The sequence below is a fragment of the Myripristis murdjan genome, chromosome 9 (assembly GCF_902150065.1).
Source record: "Myripristis murdjan chromosome 9, fMyrMur1.1, whole genome shotgun sequence".
Classification (NCBI taxonomy): Eukaryota; Metazoa; Chordata; class Actinopteri; order Holocentriformes; family Holocentridae; genus Myripristis; species Myripristis murdjan.
The window spans coordinates 13,234,304-13,246,763 of record NC_043988.1 but is presented as its reverse complement, the minus strand read 5'-3'; the positions used below and the strand labels follow the sequence as shown (position 1 = coordinate 13,246,763).

General features: G+C 41.8%; 1 protein-coding gene and 1 non-coding gene across 2 annotated transcripts; one reads left to right on the top strand and one right to left on the bottom strand.

Annotated features, from left to right (window-relative positions):
• The first annotated feature begins 4,200 nt into the window (after positions 1–4,200).
• Positions 4,201–4,319, top strand: LOC115365976 (5S ribosomal RNA). The gene has a single exon (XR_003928795.1). It is a non-coding gene; the product is annotated as a 5S ribosomal RNA (ribosomal RNA).
• Positions 4,320–7,841: 3,522 nt separating this feature from the next.
• On the bottom strand, positions 7,842–12,419 carry carnmt1 (carnosine N-methyltransferase 1). The gene is made up of 8 exons (XM_030061217.1): positions 12,272–12,419; positions 11,484–11,679; positions 11,065–11,231; positions 10,677–10,817; positions 9,924–10,102; positions 9,630–9,743; positions 9,224–9,327; positions 7,842–8,879 (listed from the first exon to the last, which is right to left on the bottom strand). The coding sequence occupies exons 1-8, from the start codon at positions 12,406–12,408 to the stop codon at positions 8,685–8,687; spliced, it is 1,233 nt and encodes a 410-aa protein (XP_029917077.1). The 5' UTR covers positions 12,409–12,419; the 3' UTR covers positions 7,842–8,684.
• Positions 12,420–12,460: the final 41 nt, after the last annotated feature.

The window sequence follows — 12,460 nt, the reverse complement described above, 5'->3', positions numbered from 1 at the left end:
TCACCTCTTGTGTCCTAACCACGTCTTCACAGGGCGGAAATTAACGACTTATATGTTAGTCGTTAATATCAGGCTAATACAGGCTAATAAAGTAAGTACATCTTCTTACACAGGATAGCTGTTAGCTCGCTTACTCACCTGTAGAGACCAGCGTAACTTAAGAAAAATAAAATACTTTACAACTGTGGATATTATCCCCACTATTATTTTGACAAATGTAACAATAAAGTTGGTTTACAGCAAAAACCTGTGCAGCTACGGTGTATCAGGTGTAACAGCGCAGAGCTTCCTATCGCCGCGGCGGTTACAATTAAAACGTTACCTGAAGTAACTTTAACCGACCGAGTTACCACACACACACACACACACACACACACACACACACACACTGCACAAGTTACCATTACAGCAGCATGGAGATATTGTGGCATAGTTTTCGTTAGATGACCATCTTACAAATTACACGTTAAAGTGTACTACTTGCACAGCATTGCTTTGGCTGAACATTTGACAAGCACGACTTAACTTTGCCAACTTTGTCAAGCTAATGATGTCATGATAGCCAAGTAGTAACGTCGAGTTAAGTTTTTTTTTTCCTCTACGACTTCTCTGCAAAACTGGATGGTTGTCGTTGAAAACAGCCTCTTGAATAAATGAACAGGGCGATGAGACTTACCATTACCGGAGGGATACCTCAGTTTGGTACATGGAGCATGAGGCAGCCTGCAGGAAAACGAATTCAAATCCCACGACCTCATTATTAGTGTGCTGTCCAGGACAGGCGTTTTTATCAGCCCCTGGTCCAAAGGGCGCACTGATCCTTTAGAAGAATCCTTGAGGAGTTCATGACCCACCTCCTTCAAACACTCTGTTTGCACCTCTCATGTGCTGTCAACAACCGGACACTGCAGGATTAATGTGGACTACACAGAAATGTGTGTAAGAGGGGTGGTGGATAGTAATCATTACCAGGCCCATACCCATCAATAACTTGTCATCTATTTTTTCATGTGCTGTTTTCACCATTTGTGTTAGTGATAATACAAAAAAAATGCGGCAGATTCTGATGAGTGACCAGATCAATGGTTAAAACTGATCAGTGTTTTTTCATACTCTTATGAAGCTACCAAGACTCACATATCTGGTGAACACACACACACACACACACACACACATTAATTAAAAGAAAAAATGCAAGAATAAAGAAAATTTTATTGCCTAACAGAAATCTGTACAACCTATGATTTACAGTTCTCTGACTGCAATCAGGTGTAGTAGTAACATGTAACACAGAAGTGCAAAATGCTCTACACTAATACAAAAGGTACATCAAAACACAGTGCTGCTTAAGATGTAATGTCTCCTTTTGACCCCAGGTAAAGTCAAACTCCACAACACATCCACATAATCATAACAATTGACTGCAGGATGCTACTCAATAAGAGAAATTACTAGCAGTATTTGAAAAATATTATGGAGGGGATTGTCTTTATCTTTTTTTGCCCTATAGGCTGGATGGTGTGATTGTGATAACTGTGTTATGTGTGGACAGACATCTGTTCAAACTTTTCAAACAAATACTGTCAACACATGTAATGAAAGGTTGCTGGGTTTTTTTCTTGGTTTAGTTTTTGGTCACAGGTGATCAAAGATTTCCTCTGATGAACACACAGTACACACACACACACTCATCTGTAAGGCAGGGTTTCTGTATACAACAAAAAGTGGAAGGTATTGTGGCACTTTGTCACGTCACATTCGGGACTGGCAGGAATCCTTTTCTTGTAAATACAAAACACTGATTTATTCATGAATAGGGCTATTCAGGATACAAAGGGAACTTGATACAAAACCCATCTTCAACTTGTTGATGGATGGTGGACATCCCTAAAACTCGAATTATACACTTATTTCCACCACAGCCCCAGGTTAAAATGTGAGATCTTTGTTATGACACAGTTCAAGCTGCAATCACATCTTAAACCAGCATGAATAGGTCACTTAATCTCAGCGGGGCATGTCTGCTAAGGCAGTCTATGACATCAGGTTGTTGCATCTCACCTGGATGCAATTCAGCCGACCTTAACAGCCGCTCAGGTTTTCTGATGTTCATCTGCGCGGGAATACACAGCACATTTTCATCACAACATCTGCCCGCTGAGTATGTCTGACTTGTTGCCCATCATCTTCATGTCTCCATGGCATCAGAACAGGAGTCTTTGACCTTTGACTTCTCTCTTGACTCTGGTTGATTGCTGGTATCCTCCAGGAGTGAGAGGTCAAGCTCAGGCAAGGGGACCCTCCAGTACTGGAAAGAGTTGAAAGTGCTGTCCACATTGATGCTGTCGCCATCAGCCTTTAAGGGACAATAAAAAAAGGACATTCAAACAGTTAGACAAGAGGACGTTCTTTCTTACACGTGCTTAAATTTCCTACAATCTAGGAATTAGACTTAATCCTCCTGCCTGTGTCAAAATGCCTTGATAAGAAGGCTTTCATGTTTTGCACACCAACTACATGAAACTCATTACTGCATTCCCAAAGCTTTCATACCTGATCTCTGTTGGAGAATTTAAAATAAGAGTATGGAGATGCACAGTACTGGTAAATGTCTTTGCTCTGTTTTAACTGTTTGATGCTTAATGTACACTTTTCATTAGTGTTTGCCTTGTTTTGTTTGTAAATATACTGTGTCTTTGATGGGACTTTCAATAAAAAATAAAGAACCTTTACGAAATGAGCTGCACAGAACTAGTCGAGTATAAACACAACAGTGTTTTAGTCCCTGAGATATTGGCAGGTGAGCCCATCCGGCCTTATGTGCCTCAGTTGTAAAGTATGTAAAGGGCGCCATCTTATGGACGTTTAATGTCACTGCTTCCGATCTAGAAAGTTCTGGTCCCAGCAGCGTGTTTTCTCTATGCATAATTTCCAAGTAATCTTTTGTTTCATTACTGTCCACTTACTCCATCGCCAGCTGCAGGGCTACAACTGGCATCTGAAGCCACACCATCTTCTCGATGTCGTTTCCTCGGGGCTGGAGATGTGATGGAGGTGCGACGATCTTGCACATTTGCACAAGTCTGCACTGACAAGCCATTTTCTGCATGGCTCCGATGGTCGCAATGCGTCGTCTTTCGAGGAATTACTATTTGTTGTTGTTGTTGTTCTCGGTCCTCGAAATTGTACGGTCGTTTTCTGCAGCGGCTGCCCAGCAAAGCCAGAAGCGATGGCGGATCGACACCCCCGGCTGCAGCCATGCTGTCTAGCTGCAGGTCTGCACTGCAGAGTGAGCGGTAACACCTTTTGGAGGGCGCGTCGTGAAACCAAGTGTCCTCCGCGCGTCTCTTGGTCATGAATAGAAGTTGTTTCAGTGCGTGCTGCCGTGCACCACGAAGGCAAACCACATTTATTTCTTACATGTGCAGTTGCTATCTCCCGCTGGCGTTGTTAGCGCAGCGTCGCAGTAGCACAACACACACAGTGAAGTTACGAGGCACTTTAACTGACCAATCAAAACGGAGCAGCGCTGTTTGGCCACGCCCCCGTCGAGCGTGGAACGGCTGGACTTCCTGTGCCGGTCGCTCAAAGGTAATGCGGGTGCAATTTAAAGGCCAGTTTTGGGAGATACATATTAATCTCAGACAAGTAAAAAATATCATAGTACATAAAAAATATATTGCATTGTTTAAAGAAACAAACGGACTATTCTCAAAGGGAAAATGGGTCCTAGGGACACGGAAAAGCTACCAGTTCGCTGTTGTTGTTTTTTTTTTTTTACAAAGGGACATATATATTTTTGAAAAACGCATATGTTTGGTTCTGTTTGGTTTATAGTGGTCAAATATGATGATTTTTTTTTCTTTTTGATTTGTTAAACTGAAGAAGAGCATGTGAAGTTGTAGAGCCTGCTAAGGTGCTATGGTAAACAAATAGCCTATCATTTGATTTGATTTGATTTGATTGACACTGTTTTTTTTGTTTGTTTGTTTGTTTGTTTGTTTTTCTTCCACTTCATCTACCGGCAGCGTGGTGGCAGATTTTCAGTCTTTGTGGCCTGTATGCTGTTTTTTATGGCAGTGCAAAGCTGCAGTGAGGAAAAGCCCTAAAAGGGGGCTGATGAAGTGAATTGCTTTGAATGGGAAGCTGGAATTGGTCTGTGAGCCAGGTATAAAAGGCCTGGCAGTGTAAGGAGCTGTTGCTTACGGCCATACCACCCTGAACACGCCCGATCTCGTCCGATCTCGGAAGCTAAGCAGGGTCGGGCCTGGTTAGTACTTGGATGGGAGACCGCCTGGGAATACCAGGTGCTGTAAGCTTTTGCCTTTTGCGCGCAGCAGAGGGCAGTGCTGGCTCTCTGGAGGAGACCAGGCTTTGCACAGCAGTGCAAAGCCTTCAAAGTATTTGTTTTTTGTTTTTTTCATATAGCTCTTTGTCAAAACTGCATCGTGCATCTTTAAAGTGCTTGATCTCTAAGACATCATTAAATGAGAACAATATACCAAATATTCCAATGACATTATAGAGTCCAGAATATGTGTTCAGAGAAAGTTCAGAAAATGTGTAAATGACAGATGATAATGTTGTAAATACGTCAGCTTAATCGCTGCTGGAGATCAATGATGTCAGGGTTATTGTCAGCTTCAGGTTCACTGTGTTGTTAGCTCCCGATTCTTTGTTGAAAGCCCAAGAACAGACCGGAGTCAGTCTTCAATTTTCTGATGCAATATTTATTATGGTCACATATAAAGCAAGGCAGCGCTGGTCTCAGTGTGACAGAGCTCCCGCAGGATCTCAGTCAGAAAGAGCCCCGATATCAGGAAATGATACACATTTATGTTCTTGGGCTTGGGCCTGCCCCGTACATGGGTTGGACTTAAACGCAACCGAGAATAATTGGCCAGTTACCCGGACATGGACAGGCCAACCACTGTCCATGCCTTGTTTCTGGAATGTGTGATGCTATGTGTGTGAATGTTGACTGGGCGTGTATCTAATGCAACAGACCTAACTAACAAGATAGAGAAAGTACATCTGGCTCCTGCTGTGTCTATCCTCTGCTTAGCATCCAAGCTGCCCTGAACTATGTAATACATTGGATAATGCAAGAAACATTGAACTAAACGGCCAATTGTAACAGTGTCAAAAGGAAAAGACAAACTGTCACACTCTACACACACAAGAAAGTAAATCATTCAACCTCATCACGCAGCCGCTGGAGGTCTTGCTGCAGCAGCTGAAGCTCCTGGGAAGGTGCTGCATGTTGGCAGGATGGTGCTGAAGCTGCACAGGAACCTGAAGTAGGAACCCCTGCAGCTGCAGAACCCTCAGATGCAGCATCAGAAGGTCCCCAGGGAGCTGATGAAGGTCCATCTGAAGGCGGTGAAGCTCCAGAGGAAGCAGCATCAGCAGCTCATTGAGCTCCTGAACCTGCTCCAGCAGCTGCTTGACAGGAACAGGAGCAGGAGCAGCTGGTTGCTACCTCTGGTTCTGGCCTGCTAGGAGCTCCTCTTCCTCATCCTCCTCCTCCTCAGCTGACAAGAGGCTTTCATAGCCAGAGTCATTACTGGCCCGGCCCTCATCACCCCCGTCCTCAAAATCTGGGAGTCAACCAAACGCCTCCTACCAGTTCCACTCAAGAGGAAGATGCTGCTGATGATGGTCTTCCTCACCATGCTCATCATTAGTCTCCTCCTCATCACTGCTGGGGACATCAGCTTGAGTTTCACATGTGAAAAAAAGGAAAAGACACACTGTCACATTCTACACTTGAATATGAGTTTATCAGAAGCAATATATTTTAATAGCTAGAACTTGTTTTGTTTGTCAAGGTAACACAACCAAGTCCCAGACTTATTTGTGTTGTGGTCCTCGACAGAGGTGACAGTATATGGACACACAAGGCAGTGACCAGTCCAAAAATAAATTAACCAGAAAAGAAAAGCAAAGATGAGACTATTCCATAAACATAAAATCCCAAAAATGTATTTACACACAACAGCTACACAAGTATGTAGCACACCATAAAACTTTCACATCAAACAAGTAGATGGATCTTTGTCTGAATAATCAAACCCATGATGCTCACCAGGCTGAGGATGTGATGGAAGCATGGTGATGCGTCTGTGCTACGAAGAAACGTTTGCTGACAAGTAGCACGTTGAAGTGTGTCTTTGCAGAGACAGCTCGGTGCAAATAAAGGTCTTGATCCACTCTGACATTTTATTGAGTTTTAGAATTCTACTTCTCTATGATATCATAATGTAGTTTCTCTGGTGCTATTATGTGATCACGTTGGATAAATAGTCACAAAGGGACTTTAAATACATGTTAACCCATAATAATAAGATTTGTAACTTTTCTTTAATTAAAAAAAAGTTTCCAAGTGCTATAAAGTTAATGGAACACAGCAAACAAGTAAAGAGTCATCTCTAATTAAACTGATGCTTGTATCAAAGCACATTCTTCTTATTCTCCTCCTACTCCTGGAAATAGTAAGGGTAGTATTTTGATAATAATAGCACTTGTAGTAGAAGTAATACAAGTATTATCAGTAGTAGAAGTGGCCATACTAGCAGTAGATATAATGTAATAAGCTCTTAAATTCAGTCTGGAGATGTTATTCAATTTTTGGCAATTAATTATTAACGTTTAAGAGTTTTAGTGTCCCATGACAGTCTTAGTTTTAGTCAGTTAGAAGAGATTAAGTTGAATGAGCAAAATGAGAATTTGCTGAATAAAAATTTATTGCCATGAAGAGATTTCTGGGAAGGCTCTTGTACATGGTTGACACCGTTGGAATAGGAGGAGGGGACACTGGCAGGCAGATGAGCTGATAGGTGGCCTTCGAAAGTATGCTACAAAGATAGGCTAATCATATAAGTTGTAATATCAATCAGTCAATCAATCAGTCATTCTTTATTTATATGGAACATTTCATACAGTGGCTTTAGCCTAGTGAGCTGCACAACAACCAATAAGAGGATGAGTAAAACAGCTGTAATACAGTGATGACAATAATAATAAGGTTCACCTGAAATGCAGCAGCTTAACATTGTGTGACTGTCCAGTGTTTCCAACTGGCTTTTTGTAAAACACTAATAGAGAGGGGAAACTAGTAGTATCAGTGTGTTTTTGTGATTGTGTGTGTGGCTGCTCTCCATCAACCGGGCAGCAGACCAGGCTCTGAGCAGGGCCGACATACGGAGGCCAACAGCAGGTTGAGCCACACTGTTTCTACATCATTGAATGAATGAATCAAAGAAGCCCTTAATACACAAAATTAATTAGTTAAATGAATTCTGGTGACAAAATACAACTCTGTGTTCTTTATTGAGGGGACTTTTCTGTTTTCTCAGCAAAACCCTGCTTCAGTCATCCAGTCACACATCTCATATCTAACTGCATGGACATGTCAGAGTTTATTTTCTGTTGATCACCTGCAATCAGGAATCTTTGAATGTGCTGTAACTAAATTGTGTTTTGCAAAATTTCATCTGAATTGGTAATTAAACAGACTGGAGGACAGGTGAATACTGGCTAATAAAATTGAATTCATTAGAATAATAATTTCTTTTAATATAAGAGGGTGAAAACAGACATATAATATGTACATACTATATGTATGCGTGGCTATTTATATACACACACAACCAGATATATGCAGATTCTACTTTCTCCTTGTGTGTATGTGTTTTTGGTGAATAATGAATCTCTCCCACCAACACTCCAAACAATAACAGTGAGACCTTTTTGTTGTTGGTCAATTATTGCATGAAATTTTATAAAAAAGTATATTAGAAAAACACAAACCCCCACCCCTAATCTCCCACAAAGTATGGTGGGAGATTAGGAAACAGCGCTGCACAGCTTCAATAAATATGTTTTTATTTTTTTGAAAATCACTGCCTTTATTTCAAAGTGTAGAAATTGCCACAAATTGATGAAACACATTCAGTCACACAATAACTTCATAACTTATTCCTAATCATCTGACCAAACTTCACACTTTCTCAACATTATGGCAGGTTTTAAGAACTTATTTGGATCCAGAAAAGCTCTGGTTTCATTTTCAGTGCCGTTTGTTGAGCACTGCATCTGAGTAAAAAAGAAAAAAAATATAAATTTTATTTCATATGTAAATGATGAATGTAAAAAGACTCAAATCCACAATCATTATGTCCCATCAAACACACCAAACCTCAGGCAGTAGAAGACAGCGGAGATAAGAGTCAACAAAACTGCAGGCATATGGAGCTAAAAGAGGTACGGTACACTCCTCACTGTCGCTCACACACAAATCAGTAAAAGCAAGGAAGTGCAACAGACGTGACTGAAACCAAAGTGTCGAGGAATATATTTAGGCTCACTAGGTTTCATGCACAGACAGTACTACTTCACTACTGAGGCAGAAAGCCCTTGCAGATTTCCAATTTAGTGCCTGGCAAAAAAAAAAGGGCTGAAAGACGACACTGTACTGTAGTTCATAAGACACTTGATTTGAGCCATTAGCAAGTGTTTCACCTGTCCCTCCACCCCCCAAAAAGAGGTGGGTTTGCAGACTTGTGCAAGTTTCATCATAAAAATGAGTATGACAGAAAAAAACATCATATCCATTGTGTTCTGCCTCTGCTGCTGCTGCTATATCCATTTTCTTTTCTTTTTGTCAATCAGCCGACCGGTGTTCACGTCAGGCTGTCGGCCTCCTCTCTCCTCGGTGACTTAGCAGCCGGTGGTGAGTTCTGTGATTGGTTGTCTTCTTGACCGTTGGCGCACACATGAACAGGTTTCCGTGCCACAAAGAAGACACAGTCATAAACGTATCTTAACATAGAGCGGTCATTCTCTGTGTAGGTGGTCTGAACCGACTCTCTCTCCACCTGTGGGAGAGACATGAACACTTAGTTTCAGATTAAAGATTTCTGAAGCAAAATACAAAGCATTCCTGCCTGTTTGTAATGCAATTATTCACCCTGCTGACCAAAAAGTGTTTGCTTGCCACCAATATTTAGTGAGTCAATGTGTTTTCGGAGTTTGAACCAACAGAACAATGCACAATCCACAATTCAGATAAGGTTATTTAAGGGTATTTATAATATACAGGTTGAACAAGGTTTGGAAAATGATGATCCCCTTGACTTTACTGCATCAGGAGAAAAGGTACCTGTACTATTCAAATGTTAAATGACAAAGCATTGTGTTAATAATTCATTCATTCATTTACCTCTATGCGGAAGCCATATTTAATGATAGCTGCCCTGATGTCTTCGTAGCTAAGTTCAATTGAGAGTTCATTGGCCATGTTCTCAAAGTGGTACAGCAGAGGGCCTGGTAAGAGACACAACAACATTTCAGGCTTTTGGACATACCATGACTAAATTGTGGTCATTAAGAGGCCTTAAAGAGACAAAAGAGTTCACACAGAACTTGAACAGAGTAGATCAGTCATTGCACTGTTTGCTGGTAATGGTGACGGCAATGGTGACCTCAGTTCTTGAGGTTTAAAGTACAAATCATATTTTTACCATCATTACAACAGAAAATAAAATCAGTTGAGTTTCAGTGGATTTTTCAAGTCCATTTTAGTATGGAAGTCGATGGAAAAACTTCTTTACCACTGATTAACTCACCCAGGTTGACCCACACCCCACCAGGCTTAAGAATCTTCCAGATGGTCTCCACATATTCGAGGACATTGTGAGCCGTGTCAATAAAGAAGCAGGTCGCCACACAGTCCCAGGAGTCTGAGAGAGAAAGACGATATGCTGTAACATGGATGCTCTGCTTTAATTAAGAAGAAACAAACCAGCCCAAATGTGTCATTTAGCATTTCTCCTTCAGTCGCAACACAGTGTAACGTGACTGGCAAACATTGTCAGGCACACTACAGAGGTGAAAGGTTTATATAGCTTTTACAAACAGACCTGACTCAGTGTAAACCTCCAGGAAATCCCCTGCCACCATGGAGAAGTCTGCGTTAGGCGGCAAGCTCTGGGGGTTCACATCAGGGAAGCTGATCGCCCGTGTCTGGTCAGATGATTTCTTGTTGTTGCTAAACTGGTGGATCCAGGGGTACAGGGTCAGAGAGTTCACCTTGTCACACCTGAACAGAGCAGTCCAAAGTTGTGAGGATAGGTGGATGTGAGTGGCAGTGTGTCGGGTATAGAGTGAGATTTGTGCCACCAGAAAACTGAATTTGAATTATGACTTGAAAATTTTGATGTGATCGCTGACATTTAATATAGGCATATGAGTATTTGTGTGTTTGAAATTCAGTTTTATTTAAAAAAAATTAATAAATATATATATATATATATATATATATAAATTATGTGGAGGAATTTCATGTAGGTCAATGTAGGTCAATTATGCAAACTCCCCTGAACCTTTCTAAGCTACGATTTCTCTATGTCTTCTTTTAATATGAAGATCATGGCTTCTCCAATTAGTTCAAGCACCATTTTCACTTTGCATGATATCTGCTGCAACTAATTATTCCATTCTTTTAAGTGAAGGACCACACTTATTTTTAGAAAAGAATAAAGTGCAATAAAAAGAATCTTCCTGGCACAAGCAAGCCAATCGGTAGTCTGTATGAAACTATGCAAGGGAGCATGAAAGTCCCTGAGTGTTGTGTAAGGCAGCTGGAGTTGTATTAGTGTGAGTGTATAATATACCTATTAAGAACAAAGTTTGAAGAGAACAGCATGAAGAAGCTCCATTCGTTTCCCTGGCAAATATAACCCAGCCGAGCGATCTCCCAGGCTAAACGGCCAAGCCCAGCACCCGGAACCAGCACGCTCACCTTAGACACATCACTGGCATAATAAAGTACACATATTACACAGAAACCATGTGGTAAGTCACACAATTATTATATTATTAATTATTAATTATAGAAAAATTTTGTATGCCACCATAGCAAAGGACTATATGTATCATTATTTATCACTGTGCTTGTCTTTCAGTGTCTGTTCTATGTGTTCCTGGAGAAGTTATAGAGCATGACCACATCCCTGTGTCTCCATGCATGTACGTGTGTGTGTGTAGATGCAGGTTTCTCACTATTTGTCACTGGGGAAGAGTCTCTGGATCTCTTGGATGAGCGGCCGGTAGCAGGACTCCCTCTCAGCCTGGCCCACCTCACTCCAGTCTCGAACAAACTGCTTTATGGTGGACTTTAGCTTATCCATGTCAAACGTAGAAGATGGACGCACCTTCCTGGGATCCTCCTGGAGGACAGTGAGAGGAAAGCAGCAACCCAAATTCATTGTGAATACATCATAAACTATCAAACTGCACAGTACGCTCAGTATGAGACAATTATCCACATTCACAGTGGGGAGCAGTTTCACAGAATAACATGACATACAGCATTTGGAGACATCTCATAGAGTCATAGGTGTATAAATGTTTAATAACCATATCATGCTACAGATGCTTATGGTGTGGGTCATCAGGCTAAGACTCTCACTCAGCCTCACCCTCTCGCCGTACTCCATGTTCTCAAACATGTGGATGCAGTTGTAGACGATGGCCTGCAGCACCTCCTGGTTGTGGTCCACACACTGGCTGATGCGAGCCAGGTTGGGCAGCACACCTGGCAGCAACTTCTGGTGGTGCTGTGGGAGGCTTTGAAATTGACGCTCCGCACGCTTGATCTGCTCCTGCACATGGATTCTGACAGGACAGGACAGGACAGGACATGAGAAAAGAGGTCCTCAAGGTTAACATGTAAAGGCTTCAAACCTGGGTCAAAATGTAGTTCCAGAGATCCACATCTGAGGAGCTTTTCGTTCTGTCCTGTCTTCAAATGATACGGGGATTTGCTTCATTTTTTTCCTCTACCATTTTGCTGAGAACCCATGTGTGTCCCTACAATCTCCTTTGAGAAACGCTGGCTCACAGCAGCCCAGTGGTGATTTATAGAAGCTCATGTGAAGGGGGAAAAGGTGAACCATGGCTACAAGGGGCGAAAATAACGGAAAAGTATTGAAAGTAGCTAACGTTTTCTAACGTCTAACTTAATGCCAATGAAGCATGTAAAACGGTACAAACGTGAACTGTGAGCAGCACCAATGTGTGATTAAAAATAAACTACCTAGCTCTTTCACCAGGGAGTTTTCTTTCCGACAAAAGTCCAACTTTTCTATCCAGTCTGTCTCTCTGTTGACACTAAAGCTAGCTAGCTACCGCCGGCGCTCAGAGGCACCACTTAGCATGAGGAGGCTATTTCTGATTGAGGCATGTATTATTTTTTTGAATAGCCTACCTGTAATATCTAAAAGCATCAATAACTTTCCAGAAATGCTGTCTTTCAAGCTTCGCCTCCTCCTCGGGGGTATATTTCAGTCTTTCTTTGTAAAAATAAGGTCGGTCGTGCGCCGCCTCCCCTGTTGTCTCGGCCATGTCTGAGAGCTACTCAGACCCGTCCAATCGACAGACGAAAAATAGTGCGGAC

Coding starts and splice junctions, on each gene's coding strand:
- carnmt1 (XM_030061217.1), bottom strand. CDS start 12,408: ATGGCCGAGACAACAGGGGAGGCGGCGCACGACCGACCTTATTTTTAC. Junction 11,680..12,271: donor GATGCTTTTAGATATTACAG/GTAGGCTATTCA, acceptor CTGTCCTGTCAG/AATCCATGTGCAGGAGCAGA. Junction 11,232..11,483: donor ACATGGAGTACGGCGAGAGG/GTGAGGCTGAGT, acceptor ACTGTCCTCCAG/GAGGATCCCAGGAAGGTGCG.